This window comes from Lutjanus erythropterus, chromosome 22, assembly GCF_056507025.1.
Source record: "Lutjanus erythropterus isolate fLutEry1 chromosome 22, fLutEry1.hap2, whole genome shotgun sequence".
Taxonomy (NCBI): Eukaryota; Metazoa; Chordata; class Actinopteri; order Lutjaniformes; family Lutjanidae; genus Lutjanus; species Lutjanus erythropterus.
This window is the reverse complement of record NC_139338.1, coordinates 5,919,045-5,940,708: the sequence shown is the minus strand read 5'-3', so window position 1 is coordinate 5,940,708 and position 21,664 is coordinate 5,919,045. Positions and strand designations below refer to the sequence as shown.

Here is a 21,664-nt window from a genome sequence, read left to right as displayed (position 1 = left end):
ATGGGAAAAGGTTGCAACTCTTTTTGTTTAAAAAATAAAGTTGCCAGCCAGCACCAACATTTTTGATAAAATTCACTGATTTTTCAACAAGCGCAGAATATTCAGTTCTGTGAATATGTTAACATATTAGAAGAAAGAACAGATCTTCTAGTTTCAGACACAAAACATGTTTTGTTCTAGCTTTATAAGCAGTTGAATGTTGGCTGGTTGCATCAAAAAATCCACTTTTCAGACATATAACCTGTTTTTTTTTGTGAAAGGGACATTTTTAAGCAGAATATCGACTTCACGTTTTTATTTTGGGGTGACCACGTGTGCACAAGCAGCAGACTCTGTGGCTGGTTCATGATGCTCTCTGACCCGCAGATCTGCAGCTGAGCTTGACTGAAAGACGGAGCTCTTTGAAGCACGACTTACTCGTCTGATGGTCTTTAATATTTTTCTCTTGCAGCATATTGCCTTATAGATTTAAAATTCCAATTTTATTTGATCAGAATAGAAATATTAGTGGCTTCAAATGCTCAGAAACATCCCCAAACCTTTGAAATCATTTGATTTTAAAAGTTACTTGGAATATTACAAGTGTAATGTAATAGAATAATAAAATTTGTAAATAAATAATGATAATAACAATAATGTAAAGAATAACAGGAATACTGTTTCATTTGGCAACATTATCAGACTGAGGATTATATCAAATTCGTCATTATACTACTTTTTAAAGCTAAGTCACAGCCTTTTACTTTGGTATGACCCAATATTTTTTGGTAAGCTCTGCAAAGGCAGAGTACAGGAACTTCCAAATAAGGTCAAAGGTCAAATCAGAGGTCAGGATTAATATGTAGACAGAATAACCTAATAAAATTTTCTCAGTTGCTGCCTTTTTTTCTGTGTAGGTCAGTATACTGACATGTACTTGATGCACAGAAATCAGCAAAACACTGATTTTGACTTCACTTGAACTTTAAGCAGCTTCTGAAACAAATGTGATGATGGTTGTTCCTGACTGCTGCCTGTCGGCTTGATGTCCAGTGAGCGCCTTGTAACACAATGAGAGGAGCACCCAAACCAAAATTTAGGGAAATGTATTTTGCTTTATGCACTTGATTTAAAAAATACTGTCAAGCATCAAATGGTTATAGTGATAAAATATTTATTTCAATATTTCAGCCACTGTACATTCAGTCTTTTTCACATTGCTTTGGTCCAAAATAGAGAACATTCTTTAAGAACAGTGTGCTGAAAACTTCATTGACATGACAACAACAACAACAACAACAATAATAATAATAATAATAATAATAATAATAATAATAATAATAATAATAATAATAATAATAATAATAATAACTATACAACATGTAAAATATATTGCACCTAAAATTTCTACAAATTCACCATATACAGTATAAAAAACAGCAAAACTGAAATTTGTTTAATTACACAACAGTAAATACTGTATATGTAAACTTAGATTGTCAGATGTATAAAGTCAAAAACAGTATCTTGTCATTCATTACATCGGTGTATTGTACAGCATGATCTGTAAAACATTTACTCTTTTTTTTCTTTGGTCTTTTTGTTTTTTTCTCCCAGAAATCAACATCTTCTCATTCACAAATTAGAACTTGGTCTCTGGATCTGGAACCTGTGGGAGAAGAAGGAGTGGTGTGATTCAGTCTGTTTCATCTCAGGAGCAGGTGGAGGTACTGAAAATGTGCTTTTACAAAAAGAAAAAGGAAGTCCTTTAATAATGGATACATACGTTTCTATCTCTGCTCCTCAAAGTGCCTCCAGGGTGGTGAACTGTGACTGTTGTTATAATCTGCAGAACAACAGAAAGAGTTAAGTATTGTGTTTATGTATCCACAGCACCAAAGTGTAATTCAGTACAAATACTTAGTTTACTGCTTCATAATCACTTTCAGCTGTGTCGCAGTCATGTTAAGTTACTGCTGACGAAATCTCCAAATGAAAACATTTCCTGTTTGTGCTGCTTCATAATAAAAATGTTTAAAATAACGAAACAACAGGGGACTTTTATTGTGAAGAATATAAGGAAACAGTGTGTTTATCCTGGAGATGGATAGGAACGGTTTATCCATCGCTTTACGGCTGCTCTACTCAAGCTTCTTTGAGCTTGTCTTCAGGCAAAAGACACAAGTGAGTATCCCCTTTGTAATGGAAATGTAAACCCCTGCTGTGCTGGGCAGAGCTGAGCCAGGCCAGCTCTGTGTATGGAAAAGGGACATATGTCCCAGTCGCTCTGCAGTGTGATTCTCCGGGACGAATGTTGTTTCAAGACATTTAGTCTCCTCAGAAATATAATGGTCTGTCACAGACATGACGTTCTCCCTGATTTTATTATACAGATCGGGGATGGCAGTTTCAGTGAAGTACTTGCTTCCTGGCAGCTCGTACTGTTTGTCGAAAGTTTGGAGAAGTTCGCTAAAGCTTGCCTATCAACTGTATGATAGGAGACCATCTCCTTCGCAACATACTTGGAAACCGCTGTCGTGCACTGTGACCATCTTTCACTGTTGCGTTTGCATTTGGTGCTTTTTGCAAATGCTCCTATTATGGATCTTTGCCCACCACACCCCACTTGCCCAACGACTGCCCCCAGTCATTGGCAATCCCATACAGTGACCGTAGAATGATCTGACTATGGACAAGATTGCCCTAGTCTACTACATAATAAAAACTGTAAGCAAACTGTCTTCTTTACCTTGTCAAAGTCAGACTTCTTGTCTGCAGACTCTGGGTGTTTCTCAAGGATGTCCAGCATGGCGTCATGGACTGTCAGGAAGAACATCGACGGCTTAACTTCATCATCAAAGAAGCAACAGTTGTGCAGTTTCTCCAGGATGTAAGCTACAGGGCAGGAGATGAAGAAGTTAGTCAAAGGACTTCATTCAGAGGTCTGTAAATGATACTGTCGGTTCATACTTACTATCACAAGCCACGATGTAGACCTCGACTTCAACCCGGATCAGCTCTTTCAGCATCTGCAGAAGCAGTTTAAAGATGATTAAATAAAAAACATCACTAGTAAATTAACTGCTTCTGTTGCTGCTCCGAATGATAAAACTCACCGTTTTGAGTCCCTTCAGAGCAGAGATGTCCAGGAAGGAGACAGCAGCAAAGTCCAGGATCAAGCTGTGGATGTCCACTCTGGGGATGTTGATGTTGGCAGGAAGCTCGGCGTTCCAGTCGATCCGAGCGGGAAGGTCCTTGAAGTCAGTCGGCAGGTCCAGCTCCTCCATTTTGCTCTCATCCTCTGACTCTTTGATGGATCCACATGACGTATTCAGGAAGCCTTTCTGTAAAGGTAAAATACTGTTAATACAATGGATGCTTATCCAGAATGGAGCCACAGAGAGGCAGTTCCAGAAGAAAGTGTTTGGCCACTGTGCTTCCACAGGACCTCCAGCAGGCAGTCTGATCACAGTATCTCTTCTCCCACTATGGTGTCTTCTCTTAGAAATTTCTTGCCAACAACATCTGTTATTTGTGAGCATCTAAGTGATCCTGATTCTGCAGATTAAAGTTTAACCTTAAGGTCCTGAAAGCTCAAAACTGTACCTTGCTGTAAGAGTGTGCAAAACGCAATAAGACCATTTCCAGTCCAGCGTCTAACCCTCATGTCACATTTACTGGGCATGAAGTTCTGGTTACAGTAAACCATTTTAAAATTTTGGCCCTCCTCTTCAAATTGTAACCTTGATTTCATTCCACATCTTTAGTGAACTAGTTATTCAGCTAGTTAATGGGGGTCACTCTGTGGCTTCCCCTCGCTCATTTCTCTCTCCTATGAGTTTGCAAGGTACAACTTTCTAGTATGGGGTTGTTTTTAAGACCAATTAAGGCAGAATAGATAATTATGTGTCTAACCTGCACATGGCTTCACCCAGAAGTCTACTTTCTTTTCTATGAGAAAGAAAGTACACATTTACTTTCATCTGAGATAATTGGACGTGAATCTGATACTATTATGCAGAGCAAATGCTATCAGTTTTTTAACTAAAGAATCAACGTCAATATGCAGAGATGGTAACTAATTAAGTGCAAATCCTTAATAACTGTACTTAAGTAATTTTTTCAGATATCTGTACTTGAGCCTTTTTGTTTCATTACATTACTCCCTAAATTTGATAACAAATCTGTACTTTCTACTGCTTACATTTTCAAAACAGGCTCATTACTTTAGTTTTGATGCGAGACGGAAACTATGTAAAAAGGTGTAACAAGACGGAAACAACATAAAAGGTATAACAAGAAGAACACAATGTAAAAAGACAGGAACAGGACAAAACCGATGTAACAAGATGAAAATGACATAAAAGAAGTAACAAGACAAAAATGAAGATACAAGACATAACAATATGAAAACGACATAAGACGTAACAAGACAAAAATCATACAGAAGACGTAACAAGATGAAAACTGCATAACAAGTCGTGACAAGTCAAAAACAAGATAAGACATGACAGGATGCAACAAGATGAAAATGACCTAAAAGACGTAACAAGATGAAACAGAGAGAGGGAGACTTGACTGTAAAGAAAACTTGAGGTTCAGTTAGCTTTGCACAGAAACAGTCAGACTTGTTACTTTTATACTTTGAGTACATTTCCAGTCTTTAGGCTACATTTCAGTCACTTCTACTTCTAACCATGCTGCAAGAGTGAAACCGTGTTGTTGTTGTTATGACTGAACAAGGTCAAAGTTTTCACCTACCGATGTCCACTGCAGGTCTCCTTTCTTCAGTAGCTTCCGGATCAACCTCAGTGCTTTGTTCCTCTTCCTCAATATTCTCAACGGGCTAAATCCAACCTGAGGAGACACGAGAGGACAAGTATGTCAGAGACAGAATCAGGTCAAAGATAAGATTTATAAGGCTTTATTTTCCAATATGACCTTTTAAAGTTTTTTTTATTGCACCGTTTATGGTGTTTTCCATTGAGTGAGATGCTGTGATACAAACTCAAACTTACAGCTTCCACCAGCTTGCTCTTGAAGAACTCAATGTTGGCAAAGAAGATTGGTGACGGTATCCTGAACACCTTCACTCCCTCTGGCTCGTATATCTGCAGAGAGTCATTACCATTATAACCAAAATCATGTTGAAGTATAACAGGTCTCTTGAAATTAAGATGAAAATATAAAACAGAGAAAGAAGAGGAAGCGTAACATCTCTGGTTCCCGTAAGAACTATGATGACCCAAGTTCTGCTTTATGGGAATAATAAGCACATTTGAAACAAGTTTCCTTACTGCAAGTGACATTAAGCTTCCTTGTACTCCTCATGCTCTTCCCAAATTAAGAAAATAAAAGCAAGAATGGAACAAAAAGAAAACAATTCCTGATACTGTAAGGAACAAATGAAAAATGCTAAAAGACCCTGCTTTAAAGAAGTTAAGTGAAAAGAATGATAGCACTTATTTGTCCATTAAATTTTCTCAATCAAGTAAAATTTAATCAATCTACTATCAAATAAAGATCTGAAATATGCCATTATTTTTATGAGTGCACTCTGTATGTTATCTGATATTCAACTATTATGTGTTTAATATGTAGGCCTTTACATCTTTATATATTCCACAGGCTGTAATGCTGTCAGAGCATATGCAGTATGTTACATGTCACATGTAACAATGATTGATTAAAATAAGTGCTTACAATTTGAAACCCTAGTCCATTAAATATGTAGCTGGAGCCAGCAGCTAGTTAGCTTAGCTTAGCACAAAGACTGGAAACTGGGTAAAATGATGTGATCTGATCTAAAGAAAGCTGCCTACCTGCTTGCTAATAAACTCGTTATATGTCTTTTTGAAAAATACATGCGTTGCACAATTACGGATTCAATATAAATGTGTTAATTAGTGAGCTTTAAAGATGCTTGAAAGTGGATTTTATGTTTTTTTTTTCACATTTGGACATAGTGAGGCTAGCTGTTTCCAGTCTTTATGCTAAGCTAAGGTAACTGACTGCAGCTTTATGTCTTTTCAAAATGTCTGTTCAGTTAACAGATAGAATACACATCAACTTACATCAACATAGTCCTTTCTGTCTTTGTAGATATCAGTTCCTTTGATGTTGGCCAGCACACTGCAGCGGGGGCTAAAAAATAAAAAATAAAACAAAATAAAATAAAATAAATATTGTATTCAGTAATAACAAACAGTCATGATGGCAGCTCTGGGATGTTGTACTTTAGGCACAGTGCTTTGAGCTAAATGCTAACGTTAGTATGCTAACATGCTCACAATGTGATTGCTAACAGGTGGATGCTTAGCAGGTAATCTCGGCTATGTTGACCGTCTTACATCAGGATGTAAGAAGCTTTTTGTGCCAGGACTGACAGGAAACTGAGCAACTGAGCTACCAGGACACCCCAACATGCTGACTAATTACTAAATTATTCAATTAATTACTAATTAGCACTAAACACAAAGTACAGCAGAAAACCTCTGCAGATTTAACATTGTGGACAGGTCCAGAAGAACCAACAGCAGCAAGGAGAGTGTTTCTATTTGGAGAAGAGGGCGTTCAGAGCGTTTTAGAATAATGGATTGTCAGACAAGAATGGGCTTTTGGTTTTTTGGACTATTGGGGTTTCATAAGAATAAGTCATCAGAACAATGGGCAGTCCCTGAAGATTGATGGAAATTTGATTAGTTTGCTAGTATTATAAGTATTGTCCCAATTGTGTTTATGACAAATTTCATGTCAGTCCATCCGATTGTTGAGACAAAACCACAAATGTGACCATCATGATGGTGCAAGAGGGAAAGTCAGCCAATCACCATCTTTAGTATAGAGCGTCTGTCACAAATGTCTTTTATTCAATCCAACACTTCATAATATTTTTCAATCAAAACTGCATGCTGCCACAACTTGAAGGAGATTCACATGCTACGACATAGAGAAAATAATTACAGAGGTCTGTGTAAGAATAAGTAAAGCGTTGGTGACCAGATACTTACAACTGAGTCCTGAGGACGACGCTGATCAGTTCAATACCAAGGCCTGCAGCCAATCCAAGATCCAGACCCAGCAAGATGGCTGCAACGCAGGTACCTATCCACACGATCTGGACAAAGGCGGTAAGAAACAGAGGGGTTTCTCTTTGTTTTCATTTCCAAGTAGAACAAAATGACCATACTAGGCCTTCACATGCAGAGATTTCTGGCTTTTAAAACTTGCTTTGGAAACTTACACAGTCTGGTTTGTCCCTCCTCCACAGGTATGGGATGTCTCTGAACTGCATTAGCATGCCCTTCAGGTTGACTATGACCACAGCACCCAATACCGACTGTTGAAATAACAAGTCAGAGGTCAGATTTCAGCCAGTCCAGACTCCAGAGACTTGTATGTTTGTACAGTTCTGAGGTTTACCTTCGGGAGTGGATCCAGTAGGTATCCAATAGCCAGTGTGACTATCATCACTATAATGGCTGATAGTAAACCAGCTATCTGAAAAGGACAGAACAGGTTTGTTACATTACAAAGATGAGGAATGCCATGGTGTCACATGTCTTTAGGTATGCCAAAAAACTGTCCAAGACTTAATTGGCTGCCTTTACTGCAACATGATTATCATGGCTCAAAGTAAAAGTCTGTTTTATTCCACTATCTCAACATAAAGACAAACAAACAAAAACTCAAGCAGTTAATCTGATGAACCACTGCTTCACTTTACTATCTCAGTTTTCGTCATCTAACTGTTGGTAGAAGAATATCATTCCCCCTCCCCAAACACTAGAGGTCAATGTTGGGTAGATTTTTTTATTGGTCCCTCACTGTGACTTCAATCAGTTGTCTATTTTCTGGCCGAAAGAACCATTTTTAAGGTCTTGTACTATGAAAAAAATGTGTAAGTTGAAAATGATATTCCATGTAGTGCTGCCAATGGTGTCAGGAATTTGTTCCTATGGACACCTGTGTGTTCTATCAACCTTACACTTGCACATAGATTTTACATTTGTAAAGTTCAGAAAATAATTAAGTACAACTAGTAATACTGCTCTCTTCTTGACAATGATGTTGAGTTTTTCAAATATATGTTTGGTGCTTTGAGCACCACAAGTCAAATTGTGTTTAGTTATATTATATTGGAGAGAAGGCAGACATGTTTACAGCCAAAACTCAAAAGTATGCATTTTTGAATTGATCATTTAAGTAAAATTTTCACCCACACATTACTACATTATCGGAACATCATTGCTGATCCATTAATAGTTAAGAGCTAAAGGTTTAATCTATAAAAGTGCATCATATTTTATAAACTGCCCTCTGCAATGCCTCTGGTAAACTTAGCTTAGCATAAAAAGTTGTAGCATGGCTCTGTCCAAAGCTAACACTATCCACCTACCAGGACCTCTAAATCACACTTGCTAGCATGTTACATTCTGTTAGTTCAACAATGTGTTGTTTTTATGACTAGCTGTCCCCCCTTGTTTCTAGTCTTTAGGCTAAGCTAAAGCTAACAGGCTGCTGGTTTTAGCTAACATTACATGTTACCATGACAGCAACATATTTACCTAAATTTTGAGCTATATAGTAAGTACTCTACTTAAGTAAATGCGCTTAGTTACTTTCTGCCACAGGTAATGCAATAAAACACACAGTTTTATGTCTCTTGAGTTAGCTCTACGTTTTGTGTCAAATAGATTTGACTATAACTTATTCAGGGTTACAGTTAGAATTAATGTGAAGATTGAGGCAAATAAGCATTTTGAGGAATAAAAAACATCTAACATCAGTTTACCTGAGTCTTGCCACCTGTACTCTCCTGCACTGCACTCCTGGACAGAGCTGTACTCGCAGCAAAGGACTTGAAGGAAGCTCCAAAGATGTTGCTGACTCCAAAGGCTATCAGCTCCTACAGTCAGGTCAGAGAGAAACAGCGTCCTGTTATCTGAGCCCTGATTAAACCTGCAGCTCTCACTTTTTGTAAGTCAGTTAGCATTGTTCCATACCTGGTTTCCATCTATGGTGTAATCGTGTTTTACAGAATAGACTTTTGCTACGGAGAAGGCAACAGCGAAACCCACTATGGCCATGGGAAATGCTTCCACTGCAGTTTCTTGGAAGATGTGCAGGTTTGGGGCTATCGGAGGCTCGTACCTGATAATAGATAATAGTGTGTTAATGTCATGTCATGTCGAAAAAATTCTGTAGTATTTAACATTTACACTTCTACCTCAGATAAGACCTTTGATTGTGGTTATGGGTCATCAAGTTCACTGCAAATATAAGTTCATACAACAATCACCATACTGTTTGAAAAGTTGTCTTTACCCTTTCCCTACTTTCTAGAAGAAAGAAAGCAGTTCTGGTGAGAAAGTGGTTCCTACATGAAACTGTTCACAACAAGGTATGTGGATTATCTTGAGTAACCAGGCCATGATTCATGGAAAGAGATACTGGTTTTTAAGTTTTGAATGTATTTTTTAAGCTGTTGCCATTTAGTCCCATTATATTGGAAAGAGGGCAGATGTCTCTATGGCTGATATCTCCAAAACAAAAAGTCATCTCCAACTCCATTCTTGCATCTCAAGTTGGTAATCAGACTGTTAATAATTACAAGTTACAATTACAAGAGGAAGTCTTGGCCCAGATATTTGTCTGCTGGCTACACCAGAGGGCCCGAAACATTGTCTGTTGCTCCTAATGGTTAAAATCATCATCAGATGATAGCCGATTGTTTCCTAGATTGCACTGACCCCAACAAAGGATATATTGTTTGAGACAGATTTATTCATATGGTCTTTCACGTAAAAGCAGCAGAGAACTGGGAACCTTAGAAAGACATTAACTAACTTTTGAGATAGTTAGTGTAGATGCTGCTATAGCATCAGTTACCAGAGCTGGAGAGCATTTCTTCATTGAAAGAAGAACAAATAACGGTATTGGAGGATTTTCTCCAGTGGACTTCAGCAAGAGTTTGACTACATCATGTGGTTTGTTGATCTAACTGGTTGAAGTTCATCCAATCATCTGCCAAGTATTTTTTGAAAGTGTGTGCCCTTTTCCACACAATTTCTAAGGATGCCTTCCCACATGGATTTTTCACTATTGCACAAAATGTCTTACCCTTTTGGAATATGGCCAACAACATCAATGCCGAATCTTGTCCTGAAGTCAAATGCGTATGAAACTCCACATGCAATGACAGTCTGAAAAGACACAGTGGACAGGACAGGGTGTGTTAGGCCTCACTGAGAGATTTTTAATATCTTGTGATCAACAGATTGTGAGCTGTTTACTTGAATGGCATGAATGCTTTCTTGCGACATAAATAATCTCATAAATCATATTAATGATTGTTAGGATGGCACTCAAGTTCAGCACAGTCATAAAAAAAAAGTCACAGCCAAGATATGTGGTATCATTGTTACTGTTGATATAACTTTGCTTTCTAGCTTTCCATGCTTCAAGCTATGGAAACAGTTATGTTGTGCATGTTGCGCAGTGTTGCTCACCATGATGACCTCTATGGGGATGGGTACCGGCAGCTTGGATTTAAACCTGTCATTTAGCTCCTTCACGATGAACACCACCACCATGATCACCAGGGAGATCACCACGTCGCACACGTTGGTTGAGGTTATCTTATTGAAGATGATCTCCAGGGTCTGAAAAAGACAAAAAAGTCAGGTCCAGTAGAGGAATGATGGTGATAAACAGTGAGGGAACTCTTCTGGACTTACATATATGATAGAGAGTGGACCACTGATGCCCTTGACAGTCAACCCTAACACAAACTTGAGCTGGGACACCAGGATGTGGACGGCAGCTGCTGTGGTGAAGCCGGACACCAGAGTGTCGGACAGGTACATGACAACAAAGCCCACCTGCAGAACACCCATCGCCAGCTGGAAGAGACAGAGAGAACGTGATGATGATGGTGGGGTGGTTTATGAAACCCACCCTAAATCCATTCATGTAGAGAGGTCGGAGAACACTTTGGGCCCTATCTTACACTGAACTGAAGTGCAAGTGAAAACCGCGAGGCGTAGTGGATTTAATTTATTCAAGGTGGGTCCAAATCCATGAAATGAATCTCCTGGTTCGAGAAGTGAAAGCACAAGTATGCGCAATATATAGAGATGGCAGGACGTAAGATAGTGCCCTATGTCTGGTTATTTTCTACTTGGCTCTATGGAAATAAATAGTGTTGTGAAGTAAAACTCCCAATAACAGCCAATATAACCAATATCTTTTTTCCCTTACAGTTTTGTTTATGGAGAGTTTCAAGGCATACATGAAACAGTATATAATAATAACAGAAATGGTGATGGTAGTAGTAACAACAACAACAATAATAATAACAAAAGCAATAAAAGTTATAATAATGCTGCTAATAAAACAGATTTGAAAAGAAAAAAGAAAAATGTGTGTCTCACCTGCATGATACCAGCGAGGAAGGTCACAGAAGAAGCCACGATTACTCTCTGTTCGTCCCTGCTCAGGCCTTCAAGCCCTGTGATGTTGGTGGATAGACCCTCGTCTGGGACCAGCCTGGTGACCACCGAGCCGATCATCAGACACAAGACCGGGAACGGACCTGCAAACAGAGACAGAGGGGACATCAGAGGCCGAGTATAGACATATGTGTTAAGTACAGATAAATAAAAAAATCTACTGAAATAGAGTAATGAATTATTTGTACTTAGTTATTTCCCATCTCTGCATATAGGCCTTACCCACTGAGATGTGTCTAGAGGTGCCCAAGAAAAAGTAAATGACGACAGGGAAGAAGGCGGAGAAGAGTCCGTACCAGGGTGGCAGAGAGGCCAGCAGACAGTAGGCCAGACCTGAAACACAAACACAGATTTACAGTGTGTCTTACCTCACTTTGCCGATCAAACACACTGCAGGTCACACTTTCCAAACCACACTTTAATTAAAAAAAAAAAAAAAAAGCTAAATTAAATGAAAAGCATAATTATTTTTGATGTGAATGAATGTATAAACAGACTATTTAGAAAGAATTTGTTGTTTTTCTTACCAGATTTGGAAATTGGGTTATGCTACAGTTGCTCCCATATATATAGAAAAATAGAACAATAAGAAATGTGTAAAAAGAAAAAGAAAAAATAAAGTAGCCTATATTATCACTCATTCTTGAGTTCATTTTGTTTTTTGTTTACTTTTCAAAGCTGGAAAATATATTTTAAAAGATCAAACTCTTGGCTATTAAAACTTCTAATGGGCCAACCTCCTGGTGATAAAATTATTCATTAAATGTAGTTTTATGGAGTTGACAAGATGTTAAGAGTTTTTCATTTATGAAATAAATGATCAAATAAATAACTCTGTATTTGTTTACATAAGAATCATATCTGACCTGCTGCTAAAGCTAACCATGTTATCTGTCTAAACAACTCAGATAGCAGAGGAAAGACTCGCTCTGAGGTTATCATGTTTTATCAGTTCAGATTCTTTGAAGGCTTCTGACTCACAGTTTTTATCATATTCTCTGAAGTTACTTGTTTTCAGAGGCACAAGTAAGATTGACCGCAGGAGTAAAACCTCCCATTTCCAATTAAAACACACAGCGCATTGAAACCCATGAAGGAACCCTTCAAGCAAATCAGTAACAGGATCCATCTCCCCTGAGGAATGTCCAAACACTGGATTCTTTTCCACTGATACCAACACGGTGACATCAAAGATGCATTTGTCTTCTCCCTTCAGTGAGCTCATGCCATGGGAATGAGGCTACTGATGGTCAGTAGTGTAAAGTAACTAAGTACAATTTAGAAGCACTTGCACTTTAAAAAAGTATTTGTTTTAACATAAAAAAGTCTTAGAGTAGTTTTTTTTGGTTAGTTTATTTTGACTGCATTTGAAAAGACAGCCTGAGGTAATTTTCTGATGATTCAACATGATTAGACAGTTATAACATTGTTATAACTCATGTTATAACAATATAAGTTAACACTTTTTAATGTAAAATGGCTTGTTAAAATGAGAGTATATATAGTTATAAAGTGAAAAACATCAATAAGTTTTCATGTTATAATGTGACACAGTTTTGTTTTGTTTTGTTTTTTTCTGATGTGGCAGCAATACTATACTTTCCAACCCAGTAATATAATATATTAAGAAATGGGACGTTCTGCATAATGAGGACTTATACTTTTTATATTTTAAGTAACATTTTAAAAGCAGGACTTTTAATTAAGTATTTTTCAAACTATGACATTGCTACTTTTACTTAAGTAAAACATCTGAGTACTTCTTGCAGATTTTCAGTTTACACTCAGATACTGTGTCGTGAAGCATATTCTACCTTGCAGGACGGCTACCAGTCCAGTGCTGACACCAGACACGATGTCACTGAGCAGCCACTCCTTGATTCTGTAGATTCTCATCCAGCCGATGACCGGCAGAAGAGACAGAGCTGCGTTCTTGGCTCGTTTGGCATCACATCTGCAACGGCACGATGGTAGAAAGAAATACAGAATCCACTTTAGATACGTGAATAAATGATAGAAGGAGCAGGTGATCTCTCAGGAGAGTAAAATGAGAGGGAGTCCACTGTATTTAGAGTCAGTGTACGATTTGGGATGTTTCTTATATCCAGAGATGGGAAGTAACTAAGTAGAAATACTTTGTTAGTGTACTTAAGTAGATTTTACATTTTAACACAAATATCTGTACTTTCTACTCCTTACGTTTTCAAAACAGCCCTTTACTTTAGTTTTGATGCAAGACAATAACAGCGTAAAAAGACATAACAAGATGAAAACGACATAAAAGACGTTTGGACCTATTTTTCAGGTCTTTCCTGTATTAACTATTATGACTGTTGATTAATCTGTCCATCATTTTCTCTATTGATCAGTTAGTCCACAAAATGTCTGAAAATGGTGATAAATGTTGATCAGTGTTTCCCAAAGACCAAGATGATGTCCTACTTTGTCCACAACTCAAAGATGTTTAGTTTACTGTCAGAGAGGAGTAAAGGAAACAGTCTGAGTCTAAGAATTCAAAACTCAAAACAAATAATTGATTATAAAAAATAATTGGCAATTAATTTAATATTAGATTAATAATCGATTAATGGTTGCAGCTCTATACTTCAGTTTTACTAATGGTTGTCCAACCCTTGTAAGTTTGGTATTACACATATTTACTTGGGATACTGTTTGTGGATTTACTGTCATAAATAGTTAATCATTTCCAAATTAAATAAGTTTCAGATAAAAGATATAAACATGTAGTAAAATGTATTTATATATTTTCCATATGGGTAGAAACACAAATCAAAAGCTGAGTATAACACAAAAGGAAGAATTAGGGGAGAGAGTAAATTTTAAACTGTCTGCTCTTATGACAGATTGTGTTTATTGTAAACAATAAATTGTTAGGCATGTTGAAACCTGCTGGATATTAATAGACATGTATACATCAGTTTCTACAAACTCTTGCACAACTAACAGTCTTATAGACAGATGCACTGGATAAAAAAACTGAAGAAGAACTAAAAAATGCCACAATCACTGTACACACACTCAGTTTACCTCCTGTCCTAAACACCAGTTCATTCACCCAACCTAAGAGATTATTGTAACACTTTCACACAAAACTTTTAATATCAACTGTAAATCATTTTGACATTGGTCAACTTAAAAATGTAAATTAACTGAACTTAGGTTGAATTATTAGTTTTAAGTCTAAAAACCAAGTTTAAGATATTAAATTGGAGCAACAACTCTTCAGTCACAGTGACAAACACGGCAAGTTTGATTTCCTTTTAGTCACTTCTTCATTTTACACAAGTAACTAACAGTCTCAGCAGCTCCTACTGGAGCTACTTTGTTCCAGAAGTGGCACAAAGACAAGCCCAAACAACTTGGGCCCCGTTTCCCAGAACCTTCATAGCGCTACAGGCGTCATAAGTTGTATGCGATGCACGTAGCACTACGACGGCTCTGGGAAACAGGGCCTTGATTCATCTTGAAGTTTATTAGAGACAGGCAGCAAGTTTCCATCATACATTTTCTTCAGACTATAAAAAGGGTCTCAGGAGAGTTTTAACTCTCAGACAATGCATGCTGGACGTGCACTCTAAAAATAAACATTGCTTCAACTCATTTTTTACTTAATTGTGTGCACAGGAAAATAATTAGTTTGTAAAAACAGAAGATTTTATATTAAGGAAGCAAAACATATTTGTGTTCTCCACAACACTGCAAGTCTGGTTATACTGTGCTGCGGTTATGTTAAGCAAACTCATATTATTTGTTTTTTGAACAAAACATATCATATGAACATACAAACACTCAGTGTATATTTTAACAACTTTTTTTCAGTTCATTCAGCTATCAAAATATATGCGCAATGTATGTGTTAGTAATTCTTGAACAAATTAGGCATCATAAATCTAAACATTAGCTCAAAAATCAAAACTTGTTGACTTATACTGTAAACTAAACTATTTTTTCAGGCTGCCTTAAAATTTTAAGTTGACTGAATTTGAAAAGAACACTGAGGTACTTTTGTAGTTAATCAAAATAAACAAAATAAACTTTTGTAATGAAATAAACTTGATACTCATTCAGTTATACTTGAAAAAACATGTCAAGTACTGTACATTCATTCAACTCATCATTACAAGTCAAAAGACTTCAAGTTAAAAGAACTTCTGTTAATAAGTTCTGAAGTGTTCTGAAAATAAAAACTATGCAGAAATACAGGAATTTGGTGGAATCAACTCATCTTTTCTCACGTAAAATAAAGATATTACTTTATTTTTTCCAAGTTAATTAAAGTTAAAACATGTTGTTTATATTCAGAGGACTTCAGAACTTATAAACATGAGTTCCTTTGACTTAAAATGATGAATAGAATGAACAGACTGTACAGGGTTCAATCAACTTATTAAATTAAACTTCTGAAGAAATAAGGTGAGCATATTAGCAGACTTCCCAGCATGCATTAATTGAGAGTTAAAACTCAAACTAACTTGGACTAACTTAAACTGGAAAAATGTTAAAGGAAATCAAATTTGTTTGTAATCCAACTGTTGTTGGTTCAACTTAATATATTAAACTTACTGAACATGTTTTCTAGTACTGTCAAGTTTATTTGACTGGAAAATGTATTTATTTTGAATCATTACAAAATTACCTCAATTTCTTTTCAAATTCAAAGTTAAACGTCTAACACTTCTGTTATTGAATGAATAATAATATTAAATAATGTTAATAAACATTTGATTGTAGAGGAAAGGCTAATTCTCTTGATTCAATGTTGTTCATTGGTTGAACTTTATTTCTTTAGAAGTTAAGTTAATAATTCAAATATTCATGCAAACTGTTGCATTATTTCTTTGTTTTGATGAACCAAAACTTTTGTTTTCAAGTTTTCATCATAAAAAAAGAAGGGTCTCAGGAGACTTCTAACTCTCACATAGTGCATGCTGGGAAGTCAATATGTCAATATGCTGCACTTGGCACTCCAAAAATAAATGTTGCTTTGACTAATTTCTCCAGTTTTATGTCAAGAAAACATTTTTTAGCATAACACTGCACACTTTACAATGTTTTATTTTGTTAAATGAACACAAATGATTTCTTTTATTTAACAAGAAATTGACAATATGTCATATGAACATATAAACACTGAGTACATATTTTTACAACATTTTTTAGTTAATTCAACTGTCAAAATATAAAGTATTTATTATAGCAGTTAATTATATTACAGTATTTACAGTATTTTATAGTGTTTGTTGTTAATTGGTCTTAAACTAATTAGGCTTTGTAAATCTTATGAAAATGAATGAAAAAAGCAAAACTTTTCGACTTACACTATGAAAATAAATTATTTGTTTTAACCTAAATAGTAAGTGTCTGGGCTGTCTCAAAAGGAAGCAATTTTGTGATGGTTTGAAATAAATAAACTTTCTGTAGTCCTATAAACTTGGTATTTATTCAGTTTTACTTGGGAAAACATGTTCAAAAAGATTTATGCAAACTGTTTTTGATGAGGCACAACTTTTGTTTTTAGAGTGCATGACTTAAAAGACGAGAAGAAGCTCATTTTAGCAGAAGCTCAACTTTTTCCCAGTTCATCATCTTAACATCCATACAGGACAGATTTTAAGGGTTAATTCTAATATAAAAAATAAAGCCAAAAACCATTGCGTGTTTCTTACGTGAAGTACTGCTTGACGTGGTCCAGCATGGTCTTGCGTTGCCTGTAGACCTTCTCGTGCTTCTCCGCGAAGGAGTCCTCCGAGTACAGCGGCCTGGCCACCACATACTGCTGAGCTCCCGGTCGCATCATCTCGCCTCTGCTGCCTGGAGGACTGCTGCTGCTTCCTCTCTATATGGCTCTGACATCCATTAATCACATTAAGTAAGGAAGATGATCCTGTCCTGCCTTTGAACACGACTTATCAAAGAACATTGACAACAAACAACAAAGGTCCAGACCCTCAAATTCAGACAGAGCACATGAGCCAGGTCAGGACCTGCCCTGCACTGTCCTGGGGCTGAGGTGTGTGTGTGTGTGTGTGTGTGTGTGTGTGTGTGTGTGTGTGTGTGTGTCAGCGTCTATTTCAGCTCTACAAACAAACACAGGCTCGTTTTTGAATTGTAGCATTAAAATGTCTCATTTCCCTGACTTTTTCCAAGATTTTATACCTTTAAAAACTAAAAAAGAAGTCATATTTCCTCTCCCCAGTAACTTTCATATCCTCAGCAGCTGCTTCCACATACCTGACAGTGTCCTAATCAGTCTCCAGTCCAAACTGTCCACTCTTTCTTCCTCTTCCTCCAACTCCTGGAGATCAACTGGGACCTCAGACGACTTTGCCATCAATAAATGCCACCTCTGCCGCTTATCACGACTGTAATTATTAACAGCAATTATGATGAAGTCCCTGTTTCGCACAACTGCTGGACGCCTGCCTTATCCTTGACCATTGTTCTTGCTGATATCTGTAACTCGCAACTTTCAGTGGCGGCTTTCCGCCCCCCTGGAGCATTGGGAAGATATTGTACCGATGGGGAGGATAGGGAGGATGTGGACGGGACAGACGGGACAGGACAGAACTGGTCATTGTTATGAAGTGGAAATCAAGTAGCTTTTCAGGATGGGAAACGCTGCTTAAGGTCGGCTGCAGTGCTCTGCCCGCGCACTTCAAGGGTAAAAATAGTTGCAGGAACCAAAACTGTTTGAGGAAAACGCCACTGAATGCAAGGGTTGTACTCCAAAATTCACGTATCCAGCATGTGATAAGACACACCGATACTCTGATAATCAGAAATGTAAAGTTAAACACACTACAAGTCGCTGTTACATTCATGAGTCACCTAAAAATTTAACTGACCTTTAATGTTTTTCCCTCAGAACAGAACAGAAAGCGAATGGGAAGGAAGTCTTCCCTCAGGCTTAAAGCAACACCAACCGAACTGATAAGAGAGAGCAGAAAGTGTAGGAACGTGAGGTGAAGTGGGTGAGTGTGTGTGTTGCGTTGGGGTCTGTTGCTCACTGGTTTCACTGCAATCTTATCAAAGTGTCTGCTCAGAATTAAGTGGAAGTAATGCCTGCCTGCCCCCACTGTTTGTCCAGGATCAGTTCACGTCAGGTTCATGGGAAATGTGTGTGTGTGTGTGTGTGTGTGTGTGTGTGTGTGTGTGTGTGTGAAGCTATCACATGAATACATCTCTTTGTGAAAATCCAGTCTGCAGTTTTTACAGATTTGAATCGACATATTCCAAATGTTTTAACCTGACAGTGATGATGCACAGCATAACTGTACCCTCACTGGAACAGCTCATATCAATAAACTGGTGTGATGTGATTGTAAGGCCGTGATTAAAACGGTTTCGGCCTTTGTTCTTTAACACCCTGTGCAGAGATAAATTACAGCACAATGATTGATAAGCGATGAATGCTGATCTGCTGTGATAACACCAAGGTTACAACTTTCCACTTGGTATGCATTTATTTCCATTAATAAGTTAATTGTCAGCATATTCAGTCAACTGGCTCAACAGATTACATGTAATGGGATTACATATTCTGGATACAAAAATAAGGTAACTGTAGTACATAACAGTTACAGAAAAAAAGATGTAATCAGATTAGTTAAAATGGGGATTATTAGTAGGATTACAATTAATATACAATTAATAAACAATATATTACCATGCACAGTGTACACTCAGTTGCATTATCATGGCTTCTCATGGAAAAATGCATCACGGGGTGGAAAGTTCAGCATTTTTAGTTACTAAATCAATCAATAAATCAGTCAACAAAGGAAGGAACAGCTGGACAAATAATCAACCCAACAACAAACATAAAGCACTCAGGGCCCTATCTTACACCCGCCACAAAGTGGATGCACCAGTGGTGCAGGTGGCTTTGCTAGCTTCATTCAGCACAGTTGTCCTTTTTGCCATGTCTACAAGATAGGAAATTAACTTGTGGCTAGTTTGTGCACCCATGGGTGGTCGCCCAAGTGGTCAATTGATGCATGCACCATGGCGAAAGACGACTTACAGCTCACAATGTACCTTAGCAGCTTTTCCTTGACAGCATCCGCTAAGGGACGGTCTGGGAAACACTCATAGGAAAAGAAGTTCCTTTACTAGAAACCTTTGTGGAACATTTAGGTACAGGTGTTTGTGTCTGCATGTTTATTGTGATTCAGAAAATAACAGACAAAAGGGAAAAGACATTACATCTGATCACAAGACCCTTTGCACTTCGGGTGCCCCTGCAGATGCCCTCTGATTTGTTTATTGTACATTTGGCCTAAAACACACCCATGAATTAATCAAGGCACTTGTGCACGGTTGATAGGTGTATGCTGCTTTGTGCCAGGAGCGCAGGGGCCAGGACAGGGCACGATACATGAACATGCCTTGAAAAAACTAAAACCCTTGTGCTATGCGCTTTCAACTTGCACTTTAGATCAGCACAAGACAGGGCCCTGAGACAGTGGAGTGGACACGCCCCCAGTGTTTCAGAGCAGAGAAAACTAGTGTGTGCATTTGTGGATCATCAAGTATGATTCTCCCTTTTCATTTGTGTGCCCCATCCACTGCTTATTAGACAGGAGAGAATACCACAACACAAACAAAAGCCTAAAAGGAAAAAAAACACAGGCAAATTCCAGAGAACAAGAGCAACTTGCAACTTCAGCAGACAGAGTGTCCTGGACTGTCCTGCTGCTGTGAACAGGATGAGGTGAGACAGATAGAGAGGATGTGAAGTCAGGGAAGAGGAGGTTGGAATTTACTGGATGTTACAATACTGTTTTTACTTAACAGTCGTAGTTACACAGACCAACTGAAAGCTACACAGACCAGCTGATAACATTACCCACTAACTTTAGCTGCATGAACAAATGCTAACTTTATCTACACAGAAGAACCACTAAGTTTTGGTTGCACAGACCAAACGCTAATATGGCTGCAATCTGTGATATGAAAGCCAGATTTGACAAGTAAATACAGTCAGGGAATCCATCAAAATAAACGCTTCTTTAAGACACGCTCCAATAAAATGTTTGTGCGCACCTAAACACCCTGATCCACCGCAGCTTGACACATGAGAGGTGTTCTTTTATTGCACAGACTTTAAACCCATCATGGGCAATAACAAGCGACAACTGGCGGAGATAGTGCCGGCAGACAACAGAACTTCAATCTCACACCCGAGATTGTGTACAAGGATAACAGATGCAATCAAAGATGAATGACGATGGACTGATAATGAATATAAACAGCATTTTTTGGCTGCAGCACCTTACTCAAATAAATATTAATTAAATTAATAATTAACAGGAGCAACCAAAACACCTTGATTCAACAGATTTACAGTCATGCATTCTTGAGCACAGGGACAAAGTCAAAATCATGTCCCACCAAAAAAATAATAATAATAATAATAAAAAAATACAATTATTAATACTATTATTAACATTAATTCTTTTTTTTTTTGCTTTAATTTTTTAAAAATGTAACTTGTTCGGTGCCAGAAAAAACTTTTGTTCCAGACAAGAATTTACAACTTCAAACAACTGAAAAATGTGTTAGAATTTGTCTTCAAAGTCTAAAACTAACAATACCTACTGATAACATAGGTGTGAAAAATGTGCTATTATAATCATCTTGTTTTAAAATTGATTTTTTTAAAATGAAAATGTTGGCTCTCTAAAGTTGTGTCCCAGACTTCCGTCAACTCTGTCAGATTTTTACAAAAACATGATTTAATCAGGCGTAAAAGTAGTTAGCTAAATCGTAAGGACCCCCGTCTCACTTCCAGGTTTTAAAAAAGGCGTGGAAACTGCTCAAGCACTGGTAAACTTTATATTTTTCAACAAATTACTTCAGTAATGCTAATGCTATCAGATGTGTCTCAACATGACATGTCAACTCTGTAACCCTCTAAATTATAGCTAAATAAGAATTACAACTTTTGAAAATGACATAACTTGTAACTACGACTATGCTGTGAAATGTAAAAATGTAACATGTTGTCAACTCTGTAAGACATCAGCTGGAAAATCTGACAGAGTTGACGTCCACACTACAATGTTTAATAGCCAAGAGTTTGACTTTTTAAAATATATTTTCCAGCAAGTAATAATCAAAAACCCCTCAAAAGGGACAGTTCTGTCTCA

General features: G+C 37.3%; 1 protein-coding gene across 1 annotated transcript; it reads right to left on the bottom strand.

Moving 5' to 3' along the window:
- Positions 1 to 1,326: 1,326 nt before the first annotated feature.
- Positions 1,327 to 18,980, bottom strand: LOC146306536 (chloride anion exchanger-like). The gene is made up of 21 exons (XM_084711060.1): positions 17,745 to 18,980; positions 17,180 to 17,359; positions 13,307 to 13,446; positions 11,715 to 11,825; positions 11,415 to 11,575; positions 10,719 to 10,883; positions 10,491 to 10,643; positions 10,102 to 10,184; positions 8,985 to 9,132; positions 8,774 to 8,887; positions 7,402 to 7,479; positions 7,223 to 7,318; positions 6,990 to 7,096; positions 6,054 to 6,123; positions 4,998 to 5,090; positions 4,741 to 4,836; positions 3,096 to 3,323; positions 2,954 to 3,008; positions 2,729 to 2,874; positions 1,766 to 1,825; positions 1,327 to 1,648 (listed from the first exon to the last, which is right to left on the bottom strand). The coding sequence occupies exons 2-21, from the start codon at positions 17,308 to 17,310 to the stop codon at positions 1,622 to 1,624; spliced, it is 2,262 nt and encodes a 753-aa protein (XP_084567186.1). The 5' UTR covers positions 17,311 to 17,359; positions 17,745 to 18,980; the 3' UTR covers positions 1,327 to 1,621.
- Positions 18,981 to 21,664: the final 2,684 nt, after the last annotated feature.

What these genes read in the sequence shown, in the direction of transcription:
- LOC146306536 (XM_084711060.1), bottom strand. Translation starts at nt 17,310, where the DNA reads ATGATGCGACCGGGAGCTCAGCAGTATGTGGTGGCCAGGCCGCTGTAC. An exon ending in ACTGGTAGCCGTCCTGCAAG is followed by an intron (nt 11,826 to 13,306) that starts GTAGAATATGCT and finishes TTTGTGTTTCAG; the next exon opens with GTCTGGCCTACTGTCTGCTG. An exon ending in GGAGGGACAAACCAGACTGT is followed by an intron (nt 7,097 to 7,222) that starts GTAAGTTTCCAA and finishes GCCTTTGTCCAG; the next exon opens with ATCGTGTGGATAGGTACCTG.